This window comes from Neoarius graeffei, chromosome 2 (assembly GCF_027579695.1).
Source record: "Neoarius graeffei isolate fNeoGra1 chromosome 2, fNeoGra1.pri, whole genome shotgun sequence".
NCBI classification, from domain to species: Eukaryota; Metazoa; Chordata; class Actinopteri; order Siluriformes; family Ariidae; genus Neoarius; species Neoarius graeffei.
This window is the reverse complement of record NC_083570.1, coordinates 63,496,876-63,523,907: the sequence shown is the minus strand read 5'-3', so window position 1 is coordinate 63,523,907 and position 27,032 is coordinate 63,496,876. Positions and strand designations below refer to the sequence as shown.

General features: G+C 42.0%; 1 protein-coding gene across 7 annotated transcripts in view; it reads left to right on the top strand.

Moving 5' to 3' along the window:
* The window catches only part of LOC132881773 (A disintegrin and metalloproteinase with thrombospondin motifs 20-like), a 235,722-nt gene that overhangs the window by 52,147 nt on the left and 156,543 nt on the right, over positions 1-27,032 (top strand). For all 7 annotated transcript variants that reach the window (XM_060914638.1, XM_060914637.1, XM_060914636.1 and 4 more), the window contains 3 exons: positions 2,547-2,587; positions 6,913-7,018; positions 23,174-23,320. In XM_060914638.1, the coding sequence (XP_060770621.1) occupies positions 2,547-2,587; positions 6,913-7,018; positions 23,174-23,320 (294 nt within the window). The remainder of the gene's footprint in view (positions 1-2,546; positions 2,588-6,912; positions 7,019-23,173; positions 23,321-27,032) is intronic.

The following is a 27,032-nucleotide window of genomic DNA, read 5'->3' as shown; positions in this document are numbered from 1 at the left end:
CTTAAAAATTCGGCAATTGAACTCATGGCTGTGTTTAATAGTGAAAATAAGAGCATTTCTACATTCACAATGTGATGAGAACTCACAGGACTGATACTAAACAGCTGTGTGGCCCAGTGGCGGCTGGTAGTCTTTCAAACAGGGGAGGCTGGTCGGTTGCGATATTTCCAGATTTTAAAAGAAAAAACATCAATTTTGCCCATACTCTTGCCTCTGATCTGGCTGATTGTTGGCAGCGTCACAAACTGTGAAATAACAGGTTCTTTTGGCCCATTAGCCTACTGTCCAATATACATGATGGTGGTGTTGGGGGGGAGGGGTATATTTTAACATTTTATATTTTAAAATTGTGGCATGTTGTTTAAAAATTGATCATTATTGAAAGCAGCTCTTTGTCAGGAACCTCAGCAGTAGAGCTGGGTGCCACACATTTCATTCAATGACACTTTCCCTATATTTTACTTATTTTGACTGAGAAATGTTTTATTGACAATTTTGATAACCCTTCACTTTTAATCCAGGTCTGTAGTGTGAAATGTTCTCAGCTGTGTTTTTGTTTAAAAATGTTTTCCAAATTGTAGCTGTGTTTAATTCATATCCAGAAAAATATATATTCCAATATAATATACTCAGCATAAACATTTTAAATAGATTCTATATTTTTGGTCCATCCATGACATATTACTAAAGTAGCCTATTTACTGTTGTTGATGTGGGTCACTTGCTGTTAGCCAATTCACTTTCTCGTACCAGGAGAGCTGAAAGGAACGAGTATTATTCCCTACCTTTTTCACCAAGTCAATTTGAGGCGTTAGTCTATCCTGCTCTTTAATTTTAATTTTTTCCTCGAAAGGAAGACTGGCAAATGGCTTTGCCAAAATTAAATCAGCAATGCTTGTCATCCGTGCGCAACTTTCTTGCTAGCTGACTAGCCCCCTCAAGTTCAAGTTCAGTCACTCAAATAAACGACATTTCTGGAACTAATAGCAAACTTGACAACACTATATTTACACTTTATTTACAATGAAAATATATACAAACTAAAAAAGCTGGTAGAAACCATATGTAATGAATGAAATCGAAATGTAAGCTGATCTCTTGCAATACAACACAGCACTTGCGAATCCGCATGGGACTGAACTGAGATTCACCGCTGCCTGTCTATAGTTGAAACGAGCTGTCAATCAAAGAAAATATCCGGCCGCTTTCACCAATCACCAGTCTCCCCGCGGAAACTGCCATGTCCCTCCCACTGTGAGGCTCGGAGTCCGTAGGCGGGCATTTTCGCAGTATTTGTCCAATAACCGTCTTGCATTTTGAGATTGAAAAGCGCATAGCTCCCAAATGCCATTGAAGTCCACTGAGGCTGGGAGTCCGTGAGACTCCGTGGGCGGGCGTTTTCGCAGTATTTGTCCAATAATCGTCTTGCATTTTGATATTGAAAGCGCATAGCTCCCAAATGCCATTGAAGTGCACTGAGGCTGCACTGCATCGCGCTGTCACTAGGGGGAAAAACTCACTCACACATTAAAGTTATAAGGGAATGATTTCGCACTGTAGTGGGTTGAGCACATATATTTCTATGATTCTGGATCTGAAATAGCAATGTTATAAGGTCGGCTATAACATAAGCCTAGCGCAATTCATCCTACACGATGTTCGTCATTTTTAGAGGAGGCTGAGCCTCCCTCGTTGTCTTAGAGCAATCGCCCGTGGTGTGGCCATAAAGAAAACCACTTGTTTGTGAAGCTAATCAGAAGAAAAGGCTTCAATTTGCTAGGGAGCATAAAGATTGGACTCTGGAGCAATGGGAAAAGGTCATGTGGTCTGTGTCGAGGTTTCCTCTATTCCAGAATGATGGGTGCATCAAGATAAGAAGGGAAGCAAATGAAGCAATGCATCCATCATGTATAGTGGCCATTGTACAAGCCTCTGAAGACAGTGTTATGATCTGGGGTTGCTTTAATCATCAGGTTGAGGCTCAGCAACATTATGTGGCAATAAAGTGAAGTCTTCTCATGACCTGAATGTACTGAATGACCAGGTTATCCCATCAATATGGCATAAAATTAGAGCTTAAATTGTGAAAGAGTGGTTCACATATGAATTCACCACCACAGAGACCTGAACTTAACCCCATCTTTGGAATGTGCTGGAGAAGACTTTACAAAGTAGTTCCCGTCATCAGTACAAGATCAAAAAATTAACAGAACACTAGATGAAAATAAATGTTGTGATGTTGCATAAGGTTGTTGAAACAATACTACAGCCATCTTCAACGCAGCCTTCATTGCTAAAGCTAGCAAGCTAGTTAACATAAACTAATCAGCCAGGATTTCTCAGAGGAAATTTGAGTGTTATTTTTAATGTTTATAATCTTAAGTGCTAATGCTAACCAATTAGCTAACATGAACTAAATTGCCAGGATTCTTTAGATGATTTCAAATCATAAATGTTCATAGTCTTTGTTGTTAATGTTAACCAGCTAGCTGTGTCACATTTCTGACGACTGTAAACCTATCTTTTTCTGGTTTTTTTTCATACAGGGAGGATATCTGTCGGGAAAAAGACAAGTGTGACACGTTGGGTAAGGGCCTCTCTTTTTATCATAATCATTAGACCCCGTATTTACCAGATGTCCATAGTAAGAGAAGTGCTCTATAATTCAGTTATTCACATAAAGCCTAGGTCACAACCGGACGTACGATTTTTTGGCCGTGCGATTTTTGGCGTTTCCCAAATCGCTGCGGTTTTTTTGTTCGTGGAGAAAGACGCACGTTGGCCGTACAGTAAGTTTGTCTTGCAACCTGAAAAAAACGTAAGCGCCCGTAGAGTGAGTTTGACATGACAAAGAACCTCTGCGGCCGGTCTGCGGCTCGAAAATCAGCACGTCACACGTGCGCCCTCCGTGCGTTTCTTGCGTTTTTTGCACGTAGACCGGCCGTAGGAGCACGTACGGCCGATTGTGACCTAGGCTTAACTGTATATGCTATAGGCAGTAATAATCATGTAGCTGACTACTTCAGACAGTATGAGCACACTGATGGCAGCAGTGAAATGAAAGCTCTGGTTTCGTCTTCAGCAAACTAATTTCTTCAGATTCATGAGACACATGAGGAACGTGACACAAAATAAAACTGACTTGAGTTTCTGCAAAGTGAATTCCTTTGAAAAACTTTCCCATTAAATTGTTACTAAATGCTTGGACAAGGGCGGCACGGTGGTGTAGTGGTTAGCACTGTCGCCTCACAGCAAGAAGGTCCGGGTTCAAGCCCCGTGGCTGGCGAGGGCCTTTCTGTGTGGAGTTTGCATGTTCTCCCCGTGTGCGTGTGGGTTTCCTCCGGGTGCTCCGGTTTCCCCCACAGTCCAAACACATGCAGGTTAGGTTAACTGGTGACTCTAAATTGGCCGTAGGTGTGAATGTGAGTGTGAATGGTTGTCTGTGTCTATGTGTCGGCCCTGTGATGACCTGGCGACTTGTCCAGGGTATACCCCACCTTTCACCCGTAGTCAGCTGGGATAGGCTCCAGCTTGCCTGCGACCCTGTAGAACAGGATAAAGCGGCTACAGATAATGAGATGAGATGAGATGCTTGGACAAGAAATGAGTTGAAGTTGATGACTGATAGCAATTCCTGCTTTTTCAGAATGCAGTTATGAAATTCTTACTCTTTTGTTAGACCAGCACGAAAACTAAAGAGTAACTCACTAGTTGCTGTGTTCCTGTATTCATAATTGTCATCTTTGATTCATTATCTATACCGCTTATCCATTATGGGTCGCGGGTGAGCTGGAGTCAATCCCAGCTGACAGTAGGTGAGAGGCGGTGTACACCCTGGACAGGTTGCCATTCCCATTCATATTCACACCTATGGGAAATTTAGAGTAGCCAGTTGACCTAATCCTCATGTCTTTGGACTGTGGGAGGAAACTGGAGTAGAGGAAACCCACACAAGCATGAGGAGAACATGCAAACTCCAGATATACCCCTTTTTGACCAACAGGGAATGGGTTCTTGAACTGGTTCTGCTCAGGATTCTTTGAAACTTGGTGCTAGCTCCTGAACCAGCCTGCATTTTCACCAGTTTTGAGCATAACTATTGTAATCAGTGGTTGGATGAGTCATGAACGGAGGGCGTCGCACAATGTGTAATGGAAGTAAAGAGTAGTAGCAAGATGGAAGAGCACATTGATTACCTACAAGTTTTTGTTCTGTTACTGCAGATACTTGTTTTCATTCCATCTTTTCCTGAAAATGTATCCTTTTCCATTGCGTTCTCCATTGCTGTGCTACGCTTCCTCTCCAAACTAAAGACTGATGTCATGGTTCACGCTGGAAAAACCAGCAATATTTTGGTTCCAGCTAGGAACCAACTTTTTAGGTTTACAACCAATTTTTTTTTGGTCAAAATACTCTGAACGGTTCAAAATTTGCTGTGCAAACCAGAACAGAACCCATTCCCTGTTGGTGGAAAAGGGGTAACAGAAAGGCCCTGGTTGACCAGCAGATTCCAACCTAGAGCCTGTGTGCTGTGAGGCGACATTGCTAACCACTGCACCACCACGCTCCATGCTTGTCATATTTCAGTCAGACATAAATACTGAATGCATTAACTAGTTTTGTCACATTTGTGTCCTTATCTTAGCCATTAGAAATCATATCTCTGACAGCATTGTTCCTTTTGTCAGTTAAATGAACACTATGGGACAAATAGAGACAAAAGGACCTCAATCAACCAGCAGCATCATGAAATATAAAATAAAGGAACAAACACTATACAAGAAAATACGGAAGTAAAAACTGACAGGGTTAAAACAGAATCCAGTTGCCATTTTTTAGGATGGTCAATAAATTTGTGTCAAATAATTTGGTGTCAATAAATGTTGTGTTGATAAATAATTAATTAAAAAGAACATAACATATCGCAATCCATAAATAATTGAACTCTCTCACAGCTTGGCTGTTTTGCCTCTTTACTTCATTATACTGAATGAGAAAAAAAATAATGACTATGACGTTAAAGTGCAGAATGTTAATGCTTCACATTTGGAGAGTTTCTGATGTCCCTCACATTTATCTATCCATCCATTTTTAGCTCATCCAGCCGACAGGCGATGAGCTTATGCCATCATGTGTTGTCTGTCGTCCGTTGTCCATCCGGCGTCATCCACATTTCACAAAAATCGCTTCTTCTCTCTCGGTTCTTCATTAATTTTTATTCTTTTTAGCAGGAAGGTAGGTCTGCCTGGGGTGCATGTAGCTTATATCCAAATTTGCATAATTGCAATTAATAATGAAGATATGGAGTAATTAAGTCCTAACGAGCAGTTTCCACACAAATCGCTTCTTCTCCCTCAATTGTTCACCGATTTTGATTCTTTTTGGCATGAAGGTAGGGGTACCTAGGGTGCATATAGATTCTACCCAGATTTGCTTAATTACAATTATTAATGAAGTTATGGACTAATTAATCCTTAATGAGCAGTTCAACAAAAATCGCTTCTTCTCGGCCAATTCCTCGCCATTTTGTATTCTTTCTGGCAAATAGGTAGATATTCCTAGGGTGTATATAGCTTCTATATATAGCTTGTACACTGGTGTATATAGCTAGCAACATTTATTACACAAGGTGGCCCACTTTAGATCGTTCCTTCTAGACTAGCCGGGGCCGGAGCGAGCAACGTCGCCATTGACAGTCTTGTCTATACCACTTGTCAATGAGGTTCAGGTCAGAGAGAAAGTAAAAAAAAAAAAAAATCCACTCTCTTGCCCTGAAAAAAAAAAAAAACATCACAAGAAGTTGCACAGGTAGGCACATCACTGCAATATGAAAGTCATTTGTATTATGAGACTTTTTTCCACATCTGTCTGGTTGCTTGATATTACATAACAGCACAGCAAATTGTTCATTTTGCCATTTCTAAACATGCCTATTGAGGAGGCTGACATTTTTCAGCCACATGATTCAGCTAACTTGGACGGGAAGAAACCGTCCAGTCCATCCAGTCCAGTCTGTAATTGTCACCTGGTTTAACCTATATGAATTTAAATAGCCTGGAATTAATGCTGTACTTTACAGTAATAGTTTTTTTTGTCTTTTCAAAACATGGAGTGTCCTGAAGTACAGAAGCAAAACAACAAAACGTCACCTCTGCAATGCATTATGATTGTTGCTTATATTTCTGCATGTATGCAATCATGAATAATGAATTCTCTGCTTTTCAGCCACTTAAGTTTGTTTGTTTGTTTGTTTGTTTGTTTGTTTGTTTTATGTATACCTAATAAATGACATTTAAGTTCAAAACTTGTAGATTGTAACCTTGCACAATTTCATAAGGGTCTTGGCTAAGCGTTGATGTGAGTTTCTCACAGCATGATAAGAAATTAATTACACTATAGATTGACAGCTGGTTCGAATCACTGAGAGCTGAAGGCCATGTCAGTCATAACCTTGTAAGACGTCTGTGTATCAGTGACCTTGTTCAGCAATGCCCTGAGTCCACAGCTACACCCTTTAAGCTTGCTGAAAGAGAAAAGTTAGCATATATCTTCATATGTTTATTTATTTATTTATTTAATTTTTTTTTTTTTATATGAGGTTAGCTGTGTGTAGTGGGAGCAGCTGTGTTGGTCTTCCTGGCTCAGTGCCAGGCAGGAGACGACGATAATAATGATACGATGACTATTACATCAAAGTTCAGTATAACATATAATATGCCTTTCACCATGAGAGCAGGTGTGTAGGTCAGTATCAGTTATCTTTCACTGTTCTGCCCATTGATGGATGTAAATATCATCAAGTTTTCAAATTTGCTGTAATTGAACTAAAGCTGAAAATAATGGGATACAGTGTAACATAATGGCTATGGTTGTCATGCTCTGATTTTGTGTATGTCTGTGCTCTCCATTTAGGCCTGGCAGAGCTGGGTACAATGTGTGACCCATATCGGAGCTGCTCCATCAGTGAAGAGAATGGTCTGAGCTCCTCCTTCACCATTGCCCATGAGCTGGGCCATGTGTAAGTTTCGGCCCCCGGAGGCGACCGCCTAGCTGAAAGTGCTCCCTTATATCGCACAAAAGCCCTCTTATCCCCCCTCACAGGGGCACACACAGGTGCAAAGCATAATAAAACCAGTGCATGTTTAATAACAGGCCAGTCTTAATACCCCCTCTGTACTCTGACCTCCTTCACTGCTGCACCTAGCATGGTTCAACCCATAAGTCTGAGCATAGTTTCCATCCTAAGGGTACAGTTTTGAGGGCAAATTCATAAACATTGACGTGGGATACAGTTCTGTTATGTAACAGTCCTGTGCTTTGTTTCTGTCATTGATATAATAAGCAGCAAAGTTTGTTTGTTTGTTTGTCTGTCTTGCGCTAACATCACCATTTCTCACCGGATTTTCACCAATTTTGGCAAGTATGTCTGGGGATGACCCAGAATTTTGAAGATATAAACAAAATTCATGTACGGGCCCCAGGGAGGTCCCTTGGGGGCACAATGCCTTTCACGTTACATTTATCAACACAAACCCTCGAAAGATCTTCACTAAACTTGGCACATAGGTACAGGAGATGGCCACAATTTGGCAGAACTCAGAAATTCCATATTTGGGCCTAGCCTGGGAAATCCCATGCTGCTTTGCACAATCGTTCCGATCTGAAAAGACAGCATGGAAACTATGGTCTAAAGGCTCGCCTGAGTTAGGGAGCCAATCAGAGAGTGGGGAGGGGTGGAAAGACGGTGACGTGTACTACTCGACAAACGGAAGCTTGTAGTTTATTTGGGACTGTTTACGGATCACATTTAACATGGCGGCAAGCGATACGAACCAAACTAACCAAACCAGCTTCTCTCATATTTGTCTTGCACAAACGGCAGTAATCGTTCAGTGCCATTGTTTTCCTATTTTTGTTTTGCCTTCTCTTTCTCTTTCCTTCTCTTCTTCGCCTCTTCGTCTTCTTCGTCGCTCTAACTACTTCACCGGGTACAACTGCCATGATTGGCCATGGGCTACGTATATGCCAAATGATAGACATTCGCAACATCCAATAAATGGCCGTTGACAATCGTAAACCACACCTCCCCTACGAGAAATTCAATAAGCGGATTCCAGACCATATTTCACTTGTGATATGGTCTGGTGTTAACCAGACTAATTTGGGCCCCTGGGTGGTGGATGTTTGGATTTTTATTTGTCTTGGGTTAACATCACCATTTCTCAATGGATCTTCAACAAATTTGACATGGAAGTCTGGGGGCAACCCAGAATTTTGCAAAACCCGGGCAACGCCGGGTAACCTGCTAGTAACTAAATATGACAAAATTCAGCCTTTCTTTATATTGGTGTGCAATGATGTTTTTCCAAGATGTTCAAGAACAAGCGCAGGGTCAGCCATAATATGGCATCCGTGGAGCAGAAAGGGTTAGGGTGTTTCCACATATCCAATGTTTAGTCAATATTCATCAAACTCTTGTGTGTTGTCACCCTTCGTATGGTTTGTTTCACCAGTTGAGAACTCAGCAGTCAGGATTGAAACAAAACAACTGTTCTGAGACCTTCTAAGCGAGTTGGGCTCAGTCCAGTTCCAAGTGATCCAAGGTCCAATTGCAGTGAGAAAGCAATTCAGCCCTGAATCAACCCAGCTGCAGGAAGTGAATCAAACACATGCATTATGAGTTACAGGTGTCATATATATATATATATATATATATATATATATATATATATATATATATATATATATATATATACACAGTGCCTTGAAAAAGTATTCATACCCCTTGAACTTTTTCACATTTTTCCACCTTACAACCACGAACTTAAAAGTTTTTTATTGAGATTTTATGTGATAGACCAACACAGAGTAGCACATAATTGTGAAGGAAACGAAAATGATAAATGGTCTTCAAAATTTTAAACAAATAAAAATCTGAAAAATGTGGTGTGCATTAGTATTCAGCCCCCTGTACTCTGATACCTCTAAATACAATCCAGTGCAATCAGTTGCCTTCAGAAGTCATCTAATTAGTTAATAGAGTCCTACTGTGTGTAATTTACTCTCAGTATACACTTGTTCTGTGAAGGCCTCAGTGGTTTGTTAGAGAACACTGAAGAACAAACAGCATCATGAAGACCAAAGAACTCACCAGACAGGTCAGGAATAAAGTTCTGGAGTAGTTTAAAGCAGGGTTAGGTTATAAAAAAATATCCCAAGCTCTGAACATCTCAAGAAGCACTGTTCAATCCATCATTCAGACATGGAAAAAGTATGGCACAACTGCAAACCTACCAAGACATGGCCGTCCACCTAAACTGACAGAGCGAGCAAGGAGAGCACTGGTCAGAGAAGCAGCCAAGAGGCCCATGATCACTCTGGAGGAGCTGCAGAAATCCACAGCTCAGGTGGGAGAATCTGTGCACAGGACAACTATAAGTCGTACACTCCACAAATCTGGCCTTTTTGGAAGAGTGGCAAGAAGAAAGCCATTGTTTAAAGACAGGCATAAGAAATGTAGGGGACACAGCAAACATGTGGAAGAAGGTGCTTTGGTCAGATGAGACCAAAGCTGAACTTTTTGGCCTAAATGCAAAGCGCTATGTGTGGCGGAAAACTAATGGCCCTTTTCCACTACCCTTTTTCAGCTCACTTCAGCTCGCTTCAGCTCACTTCAGCCCGACACAGCTCGCGTTTCGACTACCAAAAACCAGCACGACTCAGCTCGCTTCAGCCCTGCTTAGCCCCTAAAACTCGCACCGTTTTGGAGTGGGGCTGAAGCGAGCCAAGCCGTGCCGAGTGAGGTTGGGGGCGTGAGCAGACACTCCCCTGTGCACTGATTGGTGAGGAGGAGTGTCCTCACATGCCCACACACGCCCCGCGAGCGCTCTGGGATCTGTAAACACCGCAAACCCGGAAGGAGAAGAATTATGAATTACGAGAATTTCTGAAGCCTTATGCGCCTCGCCTCATCTATACGCTCTTGCCAGTCAGTATCTGTTGGCGTTGTCGGTGACAACAAGCCACAGCACCAAGACCAGCAACACTAACGACTCCATGTCCTCCATGTTTATTGTTTACTATTCGGGTCGTGAGACTACCGCTGAAAAGACCACTAGGATACTGTACATGGCTCTTCCTGTCACCGTTGCAACCTCTGAGCGCTCATTCGTATGCCCTTCAAATAATGTGCGCAGTATAGGCTATTGATGTTTTATTATGAGCCATGTACAGTATCCTAATGTTTTTTGTTTCTGAGTTACATGTTCGTTTGAAGGACTTCGTTTTTGTAGCCTAGTACAGTGACATACAGAGCATCGTGGACGAGTTTGCGGAGCGCAAGGCTCGTCGTATGCCCTTCAAATAATGCGCGCAGTAGGCTATTGATGTTTTATTCTGAGCCATGTACAGTATGTCGCCTAATGTTTTTTTGTTTGAGTTACATGTTCGTTTGAAGGACTTAATGTACAAAATAACATAGTTGCACCCTGTAGTGTTGAAATTGGTAAACACAGTGCATTCAGTGAGGTTTGCACTGACCTCCTTTTATTTCTGACTCTTCCTGTCACCGTTGCAACCTCTGAGCGCTCATTCGTATGCCCTTCAAATAATGTGCGCAGTATAGGCTATTGATGTTTTATTATGAGCCATGTACAGTATCCTAATGTTTTTTGTTTCTGAGTTACATGTTCGTTTGAAGGACTTCGTTTTTGTAGCCTAAAATGATGTTATGATAAGCTTTAATAAAGGGCCCGGTCATTTGCCCCGCCCCCGGCCCAGCTCTGACTTGTTCCGCCACTGTCACTGATGTCACTGTTTGCGCTGCTTAACGACATCACGTGACGTCCACCCACTTTCGCTAACTCCACCCAATGTGTCCACCCACTTCCAGCCAGCACGGTTCAGCGCGGTTGTAGTCGAAATGCAACTCCAACAGCCCCGCTCAGCTCGACTCAGCTCGACTCAGCACGGCACGGCTCAGCCGCGTTTGTAGTGGAAAAGTGGCATAACACTGCTCATCACCCTGCACACACCATCCCCACTGTGAAACATGGTGGTGGCAGCATCATGCTATGGGGATGCTTTTCTTCAGCAGGGACAGGGAAGCTGGTCAGAGTTGATGGGAAGATGGATGGAGCTAAATACAGGGCAATCCTGGAAGAAAACCTGTTGGAGGCTGCAAAAGACTTGAGACTGGGAAGGAGATTCACCTTCCAGCAAGACAATGATCCTAAACATACAGGCAGAGCTACAATGGAATGGTTTAGATCAAAGAATATTCATGTGTTAGAATGGCCCAGTCAAAGTCCAGACCTAAATCCCATTGAGCATCTGTGGCAAGACTTGAAAATTGCTGTTCACAGACACTCTCCATCCAATCTGGCTGAGCTTGAGCGATTTTGCAAAGAAGAATGGGCAAAAATTTCAGTGTCTAGATGTGCAAAGCTGGTAGAGACATACCACAAAAGACTTGCAGCTGTAATTGCAGCAAAAGGTGGCTCTACAAAGTATTGACGCAGGGGGGCTGAATACTAATGCACATCATATTTTTCAGATTTTTGTTTGTTTAAAATTTTGAAGACCATTTATCATTTTCGTTTCACTTCACAATTATGTGCTACTCTGTGTTGGTCTATCACATAAAATCTCAATAAAAAACTTTTAAGTTCGTGGTTGTAAGGTGGAAAAATGTGAAAAAGTTCAAGGGGTATGAATACTTTTGCAAGGCACTGTAGGTCCAAACTGTGACTCCCAAAGTGCAAAATGGACCAAACAATACAAGTGATTCAGAAATACAATGTATTCTGGATATTTAGACAGATGAAGAGAAAGCAAAGAATAAACAGGGAATGCAGTACAGTTAGTTCTATTATTTTTTGATTATTTGCTTATTCTGGTGATTTTTGTGATTTTTGGGGTACATTTTTAGCCCTATATACCGCTCAGCCAACTTTTTTTTTTCTTTTCAGTTTGTTGTGTGTAGTGTGAAACAATTTCAAACCAAACAGTAAACAAAGCAAAAGTATCAATTTCTCTGCTATATGGCAAACTGACTTAACAGGTATTTAAGGGCCTTAATCAAGGGCTTTGCACCAACAACCTTTGCAGAACCAACAACCTATATAGCACTAACCTTTGAGCCACCACTACTCAGTGTTTTATGTAATCATCCTCCTTTCGTCTCAAGTCTTTAACCTTAATCCCAAGTTCAACAGCTAATAAGGATGAGAAACTGTAGTATTGCTTCCTCAAAGGTGAATATTTTTGGTCCATTCCTTTCTCATATTTTCAAATCAAATCAAATCAAATCAAGTTTATTTGTACAGCGCTTTTAACAATAAACATTGTCGCAAAGCAGCTTTACAGAATTTGAACGACTTAAAACATGAGCTAATTTTATCCCTAATCTATCCCCAATGAGCAAGCCTGTGGCGACGGTGGCAAGGAAAAACTCCCTCAGACGACATGAGGAAGAAACCTCGAGAGGAACCAGACTCAAAAGGGAACCCATCCTCATTTGGGCAACAACAGACAGCCTGACTATAATATTAACAGTTTTAACAGGTATAACCCTCAACTGTCCTCATGGGGCCGTCCTTCACAGGAGTGGGGCGATAAAACTCCGACCAGACACAGGGCACCAGGATGGATCAAGCAGGTCCGAGGGGCAGAAGAGGCCAGCATCTCAATCCCAGGATCAATATGTAACTCAGAGGGACAGATGGGGGGGCGGGGGGGATTCAGAAATACATTGTATTTCTGAATCACTTGTATTGTTTGGTCCATTTTGCTTCAAATTCATCATCATGCAACTATATTTGTTGGATATCAGCCATATTTTGTAACCTTATTGTTGAGCATCCGGGATCTGCTTTTGAGTGTTAACCAGTGGGCAGAGAACATGCTATGAGTTGGAGAGCAAAACGAAAGGCACATTTTAATGACTAAGAATTTATTAAAAATATTTAAGCATGATTTCCAAAGTGAAAATGTCTTGAGAGGTGACATTATGGAATAATACCAAAACATTGAATGTTAATATTAAGTCTAACAGAGTACCTCATATTTCAGGATTAAGCTGGAAAAAGCACTCCATGTCACTGCATACCATGTAATTACTATGTGTAGAGTGTGTTGTGATGACATTGGCCTCCTGTGGGGTCTATTTTCATAATATGCCGCTATCACCACATGTGCGAATGTATGGTGTGGGGCTTATGAATAAAGCCATTGTGGACAGATGACTGGCTCGTAACATATGACTCAATCACTCAAAAGCTGTTCTGCCTAATTCTCTGCAGTGCACCCACTCTCATGTAATGAATAGAAATGGCAGAAATCTCCCCCCGCTTCGAGATGATGGATGGAGCAAATTCCAGCAATTCCATTGGGCCTGTCACAAACCCAGTGTCAATGACCTGTGGTGGCTTTCCCAAAAGCTTCTTAATGCTAAGAGCATCTTAACTAGGAGAGAGAGTGTTCATTGTGATGCTCTACCATTTAACGATGATCTTTGTGCTACGATGCTTTTGGGAAACCCAACCCTATTCCTCTCTTCTTCTGCCCTGTTCTGTTCTGTTGTGCCAAGTGGACATGTTAAATTTGGAAGTACACTCCCAATCAGCAGTATATGAACACCTTGTATTAACATTTCTGGTCAACCTATGAAGAAATTCAAGTGAAATACTCTATAATTTGAAATTCTAAACCGAAATCATTAAGTAGAAGTAAACTGAGAAATTCTACATCTAACTGGAAATGGTCTATCAGCCAGAGAAACTGGCTCACAAAACAAGGACACCTGTCTGTAATAAAACACCAATCTTGTTTAGTCCCTTTAGAAGCTGATAGCCAGATGTTTCCAACTGAATCTGTCTTGTTCCCAGGCATAATTGGGCTACTTTTTGACTGAAACAATTGTTTGGGTTATGTGTGAAACTGATGTTCAAAACAAAACACACAATTTAAGCACCTTTGATGTGAAAAGGCACAAAGCGATCTTCTCCCCCTTATGCATATGCAGCTGAAGGAGGATCATGTGGGAACTGGGAAATTAGTATAGAAAGAAAGTTGTGGCGAAATGAAAAGTGTGGCTTGTCACATATTCTGCTTGATGCACTAAAATCGATTCTTTATTATGTGTAAACAAATGGGGCGGCATAGTGGTGTAGGGGTTAGCACTGTCACCTCACCGCAAGAAGGTCCTAGGTTCGAGCCCAGCAGCTGACGAGGGCCTTTCTGTGTGGAGTTTGCATGTTCTCCCCGTGTCCGCGTGGGTTTCCTCCGGGTGCTCTGGTTTCCACCACAGTCCAAAGACATGCAGGTTAGGTTAATTGGTGACTCTAAATTGACCGTAGGTGTGCATGTGAGTGTGAATGGTTGTTTGTTTCTATGTGTCAGCCCTGCGATGACCTGGCGACTTGTCCAGGGTGTACCCCGCCTCTCGCCCATCGTCAGCTGGGATAGGCTCCAGCTTGCCTGCGACCCTGTACAGGATAAGCGGCTACAGATAATGGATGGATGGATGTAAACAAATGTGCAATTAAGGGAAGACAGGTTTGTGCGTCATTTTGGCCACCTCCCAAAACCAGGTTTAAGTCAGTGTAAGCCTTGCTTGCTTTCATTCAGCTTCATAGACCAAGTTACACATTATCTTTGTGCTGAGCACACAATATATTTCCTCTTACAGACCTGATAGCTCTATGACTGGCATTTTCCACCACTTAAGCATGGTTTCTAAAGTTCAATTTGCACTTCACTTAGAGCTCAGTTAGCAGGCAGCCTCAGGTGCAGTTTACATAATGAGCGACAGCCTTATTAAATTGAATGTTAATTTCATTGAAGTTGACTTGGGTGGCATGGTGGTGCAGTGGTTAGCAGAAAGGTTCTGGGTTCAAACCTCGCGGTCACCTGAGACCTTTCTCTGTGGAGTTTGCATGTTCTTCCCTTTACCTGTGTGGGTTTCCTCCAGGTGCTCTGGTTTCCTCCCACAGTTCAAAGGCATGTGGATTCGGTCAACTGGCTACTCTAAATTGTCCATAGGTGTGAATGTGGGCACTGTCGCCTCACAACAAGAAGGTTCTGGGTTTGAGAACCTCCAGGGCCTTTCTGTGTGGAGTTTGCATGTTCTCCCTGTGTCTGCATGGGTTTCCTCCAGGTGCTCCGGTTTCCCCCCACAGTTCAAAGACATGTGGTTAGGTTAACATGGGGCAGCCATGGCCTGAGGTTGGGCTGAAGTGCCCTTGAGCAAGGGCACCTAACCCACAACTGCTCCCTGGGTGCTGTAGCATAGCTGCCCACTGCTCTGGGTATGTGTGTGTGCTCATTGCTTACTTGTGTGTGCATATGCATGTTCACTGCTTCAGATGGGTTAAATGCAGAGGTTAAATTTCACCGTGTGCTTAAGTCTGTGTTTGAGTGTACATGTGACAAGTAAAGGCTTCTTGGCTTGGCTTGGCTAATGTGAGAGTGAATGGTTGTTCATCTCTGTGTCAGCTTTGTGATAGACTGGAGATCTGCCCAGGGTGTACCCGAAGTGACCTGGGAATGGCTCCAGCTTCCCCCGTGACCCTGATGGATAAGTAGTATAGATAATAGATGGAAGCCCTGTGATGATCTGGCGACTTGTCCAGGGTGTACCCCGCCTCTCGCCCATCGTCAGCTGGGATTGGCTCCAGCTTGCCTGCGACCCTGTCCAGCATAAGCGGCTACAGATAATGGATGAATGGATGGATGAAGTTAACATGAAATTCAGATCGGGCCACTTTTTCCACTCCAACCTTGGCAAACCATGTCTTCATGGACCTTGCTTTATGCACAGAGACATTATCATGCTGGAACAGGTTTGGGCCCCAACTTTGTGACAACGGTTTTGGAAAGGCCCAGATATGAGTGTGATGGCCACTCTCGTGTCCATAAAGTTTTGGCCATCAGTACGTTTACATGTACACTAATGTTCCACAATTATTCTGGATATGACAATAAATGGAGCTTGATATGGGGCATATAAACATCATATTCCGTTTAGATATTCCAAATTTGGCCTTATTCTGAATTTAGCATTTTCCAATTAAGACGTGGGATATGCTGATATTTATTTAGGTTTTAGGAGCATTTTTTGGACATGTATGTGGTGCATTTGGAATATGTGTCTGGCAGTATACATTGAAAGTTTTATAAAGTGCCAGCAATAGATCAAATTTTGGGAAATAATTTAGGGTGACAATAAAAAGGTACTGCAATAAATGACCCTTTTCATTGAGACCAGCTGATTCAGCTATGTACGGCTGTGATGTATATCAGATTGGTACTTCTTTTATTTAGGGAAAAAAAAAAGATTTCTGTCCACACATGTGCTGCAGTGTTGATGTGTGTATGGCTGAATGCTTTATATCAAGTAAAAGGTGAATTGAAGTCCAAATGACAATGAGTCACGATGCTCCTCTGCTCTTTGCTAAAGAACCTTCTCAAACCTTTTAAAATGCAGCCTGACCTTTTGAGAAACCACTAAAGGGTATAGAAGAATGATGAAATTAATATGCTGTGAAATGAGTATAGTTTTCCTGACTAAAGCCAGATTGTATCTTGCTTGCACATGAAATTACTTTTTGTTGAATAACTGGGAGATGGAGTTGATCTGCCAACAGTAAATTTAACCTCTTCTTCACCTCGTTTCTGCTTTTTGCGGTTGAAATTGATGTGTGTGTTACTCAGTTTGACTGCTGTGCTGGTGGCACTGAGATCACTGAGACTGGGAATATTTTTTCATTGTGAGGAGTGCGAGAGACCTCAACAATATGAATGTCTTAGAATTGATTGCCTATGAAAAAGCACAGTATATGTGATGTTTATGTACATGTCATTAAGTGAACTTGTATCTCTTTTTGAGTGTGCATGTGTAATTTCACAGCTGGAATCTTACATATTTTAATAAACACAGCCCAACTGTGTATAATCCATCCAAAGTGACCTTGATCAGGAGAGTAAACTGTGTGTACACGTATGTGTGTGATAGAGAGAGAGAGAGAGAGAGAGAGAGAGAGAGAGCAATTACAGCTGGACAGTGCCCTCACTAAAACTCTTTTCAGGCATATAACATCTGCTGCATAAAACAGCATAATTTCATTTTAGCTCAACGTCTCAATGAAATTGGACTGAGCAATCATTTGCATTCAGATGGGGTGTAATGATAACATGGGTCTGAAATGTAAATTACCCTACTAATACAGGTACAAGGGGCGGCACGGTGGTGTAGTGGTTAGCGCTGTCGCCTCACAGCAAGAAGGTCCGGGTTCGAGCCCCGTGGCCGGCGAGGGCCTTTCTGTGTGGAGTTTGCATGTTCTCCCCGTGTCCGCGTGGGTTTCCTCCGGGTGCTCCGGTTTCCCCCACAGTCCAAAGACATGCAGGTTAGGTTAACTGGTGACTCTAAATTGAGCGTAGGTGTGAATGTGAGTGTGAATGGTTGTCTGTGTCTATGTGTCAGCCCTGTGATGACCTGGCGACCTGTCCAGGGTGTACCCCGCCTTTTGCCCGTAGTCAGCTGGGATAGGCTCCAGCTTGCCTGCGACCCTGTAGAACAGGATAAAGTGGCTAGAGATGATGAGATGAGATGAGAATACAGGTACATTAGCAGTACTACTAGTAATGAACATATCAGACAACAATCAGAGAAAAATGCAGTCCTGTGTTGTTCCTGAAGGTTCATTTAAAAAAAAAAAAAGCCAAAAAACTATATGAAGCATAAATTAGATTTCTCTAACCAAACAATTTAATACATGGACATGCACTACAGCGTCGTAAGCTGATATTGTCATTTACCAAAAACCCGTTTTGCTCTATACACTTATCATACTGTGAATTTTTCATAAAGCTTGACCCCTAATTTTAAACGACCACAACAGTTGACAGTGACTCAACATGACATACTGAGATCATTATTCACTTTCTCTTTTGGTGGTCTTCCACTTGAATCCACAGCGCAAAACACCAGTATTTAAGCAACACCTACATTGTGTACTTAATTCCAGATGGGTATAACTGCACCTTGTGATTTTGCTGTGAATTTGTGATTTATAGTCACACAGAATCTTTTGCTAACAAGAGGTCTTATAATTGTGTAAAGACCTATTTGAAATTCTACAAAACAGTGGCCAACCTCCATGATGTTTTCCGACAGAGAGAACAGGTCATGGATGGGGAGTGATAAACCAAAAACCACTTACTTTAAAAGTGACATGCCGTACACGTTTCAATAATTTTATATTATTCTGTCCACATGCACTGGATATGAGCAATCATGTGTTCTGATTGGTTACTCTACTACTAGGCTCATTTTCTGTGAGCAGAGAAAAACAAAATGGCGGAGTGTGTTGCTGAACCAACCGAAGATGAAATAAAAACTGTACTTGAAAACGGGGCGGCACGGTGGTATAGTGGTTAGCACTGTCGCCTCACAGCAAGAAGGTCAGGGTTCGAGCCCAGTGCCTGGTGAGGGCCTTTCTGTACGGACTTTGCATTTTCTCCCCGTGTCTGCGTGGGTTTCCTCCGGGTGCTCCGGTTTCTCCCACAGTCCAAAGACATGCAGGTTAGGTTAACTAGTGACTCTAAATTGACTGTAGGTGTGAATGTGAGTGTGAATGGTTGTCTGTGTCTATGTGTCAGCCTTGTGATGACCTGGCGACTTGTCCAGGGTGTACCCTGCCTTTCGCCCGTATTCAGCTGGGATAGGCTCCAGCTTGCCTGCGACCCTGTAGAACAGGATAAGTGGCTACAGATAATGGATGGATGGTAAAAATGTATATTTTTTTTAATTTTTCAAAAATTATTATTACAGCATTTTTCACAAATTGCTACTGTCATTTCGCAGGTTTGTTTACATTCTAAGCGGAAATTATTTTGTTGGATGTTTTGTATAATGTTTTTGTTTATCGAATTTGCAAAAAATAAAAATGCTCTGTGTCTCAAAATCCAGTGAATGTGGATAGAATAAAATAGTTATTCCACTCAATCTCATCGTACATGGCTTATAGCCAACTCGGTGTTACGCTCCTCATCTGCTATCAGCTCATGTACTGTACGACTTGATTTCGTGGAATAACTGTTAATTATTCCCTGATATGCTTTTGTAAAATTTGCACATTTTTTAAAGTTGAAAAACGCCTTGGATTTTTTTTTTCTCATTCCATTTTAGCATGGAATAAAACCCTATAGACTAAGACAGGCTGATTTTGCATCTGTACTTTAAAATATTAAATATGTAAACAGCTTCGCTCTGATTGGCTAGCATCTATAAGCGAGAATGCTGTCATCCATACCCATGGAATTGTCTTGCCATGGTTTTCACATTGCTGTTTTTATGATGACATCCAGATGTTTGTATACATATGAAACAAATATTCCCAAATATTTTTATATTGCATTTTATTTCAAGACCAGTCAACACCACAACCGCAGGGATATCATTAAATTGCCTGTTTATTGTCTGATTTATATGTGGGCTTGGGTTTTTCCACTGCATAGACTGCTGTTTGGTCTTTGGCTCGAAGTGGTGGACCCAACACTCATCTTGGGTGAGGAAACATTCAAGAAAACTGGCTGGATCTGCTTCAAAAAGTGCCAAGTTTGCCTGCAACATGGCCAGTCTGGTGTGCTTTTGATCAGGCGTCAAAAGCCGTGGCACCCACCGAGCGGAAACCTTCGACATCCCAAGTTCGTTGTGCAAAATGTTCTCTACTCATTCACAGGAGATGCCTCCAGCATTAGCTAAATGGTTAACAGTTAAACGTCTGTCATCCATCACCATGTGGTGAACACAGTCGATGTTTTCTTGGGTGGTGGCTGTGGCAGGACGTCCAAACCTTGGATCATCTTCAAGGCTCTCCCTACCCCTCTTGAATTCAGCTGCCCACTTTTTCACAGTTGATAAAGCTGGAGCATCATCCCCTTATGTAGCAACCATGTTGGCATGAATGTCCTTGGGGGCTTACCCCTTTTTCTGCAGATATGGTGTTTGATAACACACCGTGGTGTTTGATAACACCACGGTGCCAAATTTTATCCATATTCACGAAATGTCTCTAGTACTACTTTTCAAAGTCCTGAATTACTTGTCCAATGTGGGTTTATCTGAAAATAAACAAAACACTTAGTATCAGGAAAGGTTTATTTTAATACATGCCAAGTTTCATTTCTGTAGCATAACTCCTTCATCAGGCTATGAACTTTCAGCCCTCCCTCGTAAACATCATTACAGTGATTGGACGTAAAACATCTTGCTTCAATTGCAACCAGTTGGCTCACTGCTAATTTGATATCATTATTATTATTATTATTATTATTGGGCGGCACGGTGGTGTAGTGGTTAGCGCTGTCACCTCACAGCAAGAAGGTCCTGTGTTCGAGCCCAGCGGCCGGCAAGGGCCTTTCTGTGTGGAGTTTGCATGTTCTCCCCGTGTCTGCGTGGGTTTCCTCCGGGTGCTCCGGTTTCCCCCACAGTCCAAAGACATGCAGGTTAGGTTAACTGGTGACTCTAAATTGAGCGTAGGTGTGAATGTGAGTGTGAATGGTTGTCTGTGTCTATGTGTCAGCCCTGTGATGATCTGGCGACTTGTCCAGGGTGTACTTCGCCTTTCGCCCATAGTCAGCTGGGATAGGCTCCAGTTTGCCTGCGACTCTGTAGGACAGGATAAGCAGCTACAGATGATGGATGGATTATTATTATTATTATTATTATTATTATTATTATTATTATTATTAATAACATCTGTCACCCCTCCTTGCCCCTCTTCTGTGCACTGGTTTGATCCTGGTTTTAACTTGGTCTCAACCCCTCAAAGTTTTTTTCTTGTCTCAGTCTTGATGCCCTTTGGTCTTGGTCATGGTTTGGTCTTAGTTTAGGTGGTCTTGACTACAACACTACCAAAACTATATACATATAATATTTACATAGCTTGTGTGCTCGATCATATCCCTAACATTGGGTAAGCTACCTTGCCAGGTTAACCCGAATTAACTACAACTAATTGCCTGAAGTGGTGAAAAAGAAACCTTGGTAACGTTTGTACTTACAGGAGTAGGGTGCATCAGTTGCCCCCTAAAAATGAAAAGTTCCTCCGATCATGATGCATTTTTGTTTTTATGTTCCTTTTGGTAAGAAAACACACTGGGTGAAATATTTTGACAAAATTCAAAAGTTTAATGGTGGCACCAGGAGCTCAAAGTTTTGGAAAAAGCTGCTATTTTATGACTTTTATGACAAAATTTCAACCACTTTTCATGAAACATTATGGCACCTTATAGAGTATACCAAATATCTTAGATACACATTTGTAGTACATATTCTAAATATATTATCAAGCACAGTTTGAGTTTTAGCTGTTAATTGAATCATTGTTCAATTAATTTTAAACAATACAAATGTATTATGAATCACATTAATGCTTCTCAATCCCTTGCAAAGGTTCTTAACATGATCTCTGGGTCACAAGAAATCAATTAATGGAGTCCAACATTGTGATTCAAACCTTACGCAAAAACATAAAATAAGCGTTTTTTGGCAAAAAATGAAGCTCATGGTGCCACCATTAGACTTTTGAATATGGTCAAAAAATTTTACAGGATGTCTTTATTGGTGAAAAGGAACACCCAAACAAAAATGTATCAGATTTTATGAAACTGAGAGCAACTGATGCACCCTAATACAGGAGCTCACCTCAGTGCATGGTGGCTAACAAAGTTATCAAAATAACACAACAGGAAGTTGCTTATTACTTCAATACTATGGTCAATTCAGATAATATAGCTTAGCAAAGTATGTATATCAGACTACACCCTCCATTATCTGTAACTGCTTATCCTGTGCAGGGTCGCGGGCAAGCTGGAGCCTATCTCAGCTGACTACGGGCGAAAGGCGGGGTACACCCTGGACAAGTTGCCTGGTCATCACAGGGCTGACACATAGACACAGACAACCATTCACACTCACGTTCACACCTACGGTCAATTTAGAGTCACCAGTTAACCTAACCTGCATGTCTTTGGACTGTGGGGGAAACTGGAGCACCCGGAGGAAACCTATGCGGACACGGGGAGAACATGCAAACTTCACACGGAAAGGCCTCCATTGGCCACTGGGCTCGAACCCAGAATCTTCTTGCTGTGAGGTGACAGTGCTAACCACTACACCACCGTGCCACCCTCAGACATGTTTTATATAAATTTAACATTATAGAAGGGGCGGCACGGTGGTGTAGTGGTTAGCGCTGTCGCCTCACAGCAAGAAGGTCCGGGTTCGAGCCCCGTGGCCGGCGAGGGCCTTTCTGTGCGGAGTTTGCATGTTCTCCCCGTGTCCGCGTGGGTTTCCTCTGGGTGCTCCGGTTTCCCCCACAGTCCAAAGACATGCAGGTTAGGTAAACTGGTGACTCTAAATTGACCGTAGGTGTGAATGTGAGTGTGAATGGTTGTCTGTGTCTATGTGTCAGCCCTGTGATAACCTGGCGACTTGTCCAGGGTGTACCCCGCCTTTCGCCCGTAGTCAGCTGGGATAGGCTCCAGCTTGCCTGCAACCCTGTAGAACAGGATAAAGCGGCTACAGATAATGAGATGAGATGAGAGAACATTATTGAAAGAATGTTAACGTTAGCTGACTGGCTACATGTTACCTGAGAGCTTCATGCAAGTGAACTCGGGTTCAGTCCAAAAGGAGAAATGTTACAATATCCAATACAACATTTAACTTCTGATTTTTGAAAATTTTCAGTGTTTTGCTTGCGGTTTGCGGACTGGTGGTTGGCTCCCACAGAGTTGACACAGCTCTATTTCCTTGATTCAGATTTCAGTGGATGGTTGTACATTAATGAGGGAGGATACCATAAAACATGAGAGGAGATTCTATGTAATATGCATGCACTTTCCTACCTGTACCTGGCCTGATTGCTCTGCCTGTTTTCTTTCTAAGGCCATTACAGACTGGGAACGTAACAGTCCACTTCAAAAGACCCAGTACATCACTAAGTCATAGCATGAGATTTCAAAAACAACAAGAAAAGACAGTTTTCCATGGAATGTCCATGTTAAGCTTCTTTTCAAGATTTATTGATGACAACCCAAGTCCTTTCTGTCAGTTCTGATTCTATTATCATTCACTTTTCTCCCAATGGCTGTGTTTGTGTTTCAGCTTCAACATGCCTCATGACAACCACCCAAAGTGCCGGGAAGCAGGAATGAAGCATCAGTATCATGTCATGGCCCCAACTCTGAACTACGACACCAGCCCATGGTCCTGGTCCAAGTGTAGTCAAAAGTACATCACAGAATTTCTAGAGTAGGTGCAAATATCTTTCCTGACCAACTCCACTCAACAATTCTCTCAAAGTGTTGTGTCCTTAAATTCCATATTTACCCTTTTGCTGCTTTAGGTTCACAATCCCAAGTTGTATAAGGCTTATAGTAATGGGGATTAACACAAAATCTCATTGGTAGCACAAGTCAGCAAATCTCTCTCTCTCTCTCTCTCTCTCTCTCTCTCTCTCTCTCTCTCTCATATTACAATATTATGTCAGTGTTGTTTGTGCCACACTTATTCCATCTTGTTTTAGCTTTTTTTGTTTTAGGGATGTATGCTAGTTGAAAAAGCGGATCAATCACAATCCTCTTGTTTGAGCTACTCTACCCCACACCTCTCTGTTCTTTTCCTATCTTCCTTTTTCTGTCATTGTCTACTTTTCTATTTCTCTCTCCTTTCTCTGAAATGCTGGACAAACAGTCATTTAGTCGTCAGCATGCTTTGTCCCTCAGCAACCGTGTCCCAGGGCAACGGTCCATTCAGGGCTTCCAAAGTGGAGCAGCAAGCAGTGGCCCCAGTTGAAGGGTTTCCCTTTAAGATGGGAAATGTCAGTTAAAATTAGATTCCCGCTGCATGCGACTCTTTGATCTGCTCTACAGCGCAAAACCCGTCTGCGTCTCTTCACAAAAGATGGTCTTGTTGATGAGGGCTTGCTCGCGTCAGTGAAGGTTGAGGATCCAGGGTGAACTTTCCGTCCAACACAATCTGCTGCATTCTGTTCTTACCCTTCAAAAAAAAAACAACTTTGGACGGACTGCACCACAGAATGGGAAGAACGAGGGGTCCTTTTCTATATGGGTCATTAAGGGACCCGTGGGTGATTTTTGTCTACTTCTCACTTATCATGCTAAAAGCGAAATGTCAGTAGTGGGAAGGTTGATGATGTTTTTCCATGCTGGGTGTCAGAAAAAAATTGATTTGCTTAACAATGGTGGTATTTTATAAACACAGAGCTGAGAGCTGGATGTAGAGCCCTTGTCATAGTGCTTCTATGTTGGTGGGGATGACGGAAACAAAGCCCACTGTTTCTGCGTCCAACCGAGGCAACAATACACAGCATTGATCAGTACTGCACTTTGCAAGAGGCAATGTGCTTAAGTACATGAGTGTTTTGACTGCCCATTCTCCTTCAAGAGCTCTCCAGCCCTTAACACTCTCCTGTCAGGAGACAAAAGAATGCACACATGAAGGAACGCAAGCACAAAGACACATGTACACCCACAGTCTGGCAAAGAAAGACAAACACACACTCTATACATATGCACACATTCAGGGAACGCATCCAAACACTTGAGAAGAATAGACCGTCCTCAGCTTGGGTTTATGTATGGAATTAATTAATCATCACAGTTGTGTCTGAAAGTCAGAAAAGCGGCCTCACTCTTTTATTCAATTATTCTGCAGAAAAAAATAATAGCATTGACTTGGCTTTTTTCTCCTAACTCCAAAAGAAAAGCCTTTTCTTTATTGATTGCTATATAGTTATTGATGGACACATTGATGTTGAAGCCACATAATTTCTAGCAAATGGCTTTCTCCTGCAGCTGGGAGCAAACTTGGAGGATTAAGCAGGCACTTGGACTCATGTGCAGTAATTAATCAGTTGGCTGGTCTGAAACCTCTTTTAGTTGGACACCATCTTCAGAATCAGCCCAATTAGCTCCATTGGCAAGGCATTAATCTTCTCTTTTAGTGTCCCAGTAAGAGAAATGGCTAATACAGTTGTCTGATTATGGAGTTCTCAAGGAATAGCAGAGTCAGGCCAAAAATACAAAATATATTTAACAGTTAGTCTACAAAATCGAATTGTACATGAGCTGATAGCTGATGAGGTGTGTAGCGCCGATTTGGCTATAAGCCATCTATGACGAGATTGATTGGAATAACTGTTTTATTTTATCCACATTAACTGGATTTTGAGAAACAGATCATTTTTATTTTTTGCAAATTCGATAAATAAAAGCTTTATACAAAACGTCCGACAAAATCATTTCCGCTTAGAATGTAAACAAACCAGCAAAATGACAGGAGCAATTTGTGAAAAATGATATAATAATAATAATTCTTGAAAAATAAAAAAAAGATATGTTCTTTCCAGGGGTGGCATGGTGGTGTAGTGGTTAGCACTGTCGCCTTACAGCAAGTAGGTCCTGGGTTCGCGGCCAGCGAGCGCCTTTCTGTTTGGAGTTTGCATGTTGTCTGTGTGGGTTTCCTCTGGGTGCTCCGGTTTCCCCCAAAGGCATGCAGGTTAGGCTAATTGGTGGCTCTAAATTGACCGTGAGTGTGAATGGTTGTCTGTGTGTTAGCCCTGCGATGACCTGTTGACTTGTCCAGGGTGTACCCTGCCTCTCGCCCATACTGTAGTCAGCTGGGATAGGCTCCAGCTTGCCTGTGACCCTGTAGGACAGGATAAGCAGCTACAGATAATGGATGGATGTTCTTTCCATCAAATACTTTTTTATTCCATATTTTGCTTCTTTTTTTATTTTTTGGGTTTTGTTTTCGAGTAGAGTTTTTATTTCATTCTTGGTTGGTTCAGCAACACGCTCCGCCATTTTGTTTTTCTCTCCTCGCAGTATATGAGCTGATAGCCTAGTAGTAGAGTAGCCAATGAGAGCATGTGATTGCTCATAGCCAGTGAATGTGGATAGAATAATATACATTATACATTATTCTTATTATCTTTGGCTAAAAAAGGTAAGCTGTGAACCGGATGATATATCATGAATTAGATTTATATGCCTGCTTTTTATTTTTTATTTTTCGACTGTTCAAGTGCACCAAAGGCAGTTTCTGTTGAATAAGTGTTGTATTTTATGCTGCACATCATGTAGGACTATTAGCTTAATCAGCCATATGTCACGTAACACAAGACAAATTGCCCTAGTCATGTTTTGCTGCATACACACTTTTACTGAAACTGAACAAGTAACTGCAAGTCATTTTTAAAATGAACTGATTTTAGAGAATTCCTCCCAATCATTACCAGGTGTGAACTCTGTATCTGTGCCAGGGCTTGGCCTGCTTCCAGTCTTGATAGATTTCTTGCATCAAAACCCAAATATAAGCTCTATGAGTTCTGTAAATCCTTTATATACAGTAGTCATGCTGTTTTTAATGAGCCTCATAAAATCCTAATACTTGACATACTGAAGTCCCGGTGCTGAACAACATCTCAGGATTGCCTGTATGAGTCTGTAGTGCAGATAAGAGATACGTTTTCTCAACCTCTTTTCAACCTCGTGTGTTTACGTCTCAACAAATGAATTCCCTAAAGCACACATACTGCTTTTAACCACTTTTTTTCTCGCTGATAACAAAGGTGCCTCTGACTATTTGTGGGCCTGAAAGAGCTCCAGCGCAGTGACAGAGGATAAGCTGAGGTAATGAGAAGGCTCCGGGGATCAGCTGGGGCGAGATGAAACAGGTGTTTAGAGTCCCCTCTCGGTGAACAAATTGCACAAGCAGCGTCAACATGTCCCATAATTGCACATCAAACTACTATTGTGGTGCTCCGTTTTCTTTTTCTCTGCTGGTAAAGTTAGACGGAGAGGGCAGGATCACAGAGCAGGCTCTTTCCAGGGACGTTTACTGTATTTTACTGAATGACTCTCTAATACACAGGACTGAAAGACCTATTCAGGGTGTAAATCCTGCAATTGAGTACAGTGCACTAGTGAACATGTTTTAA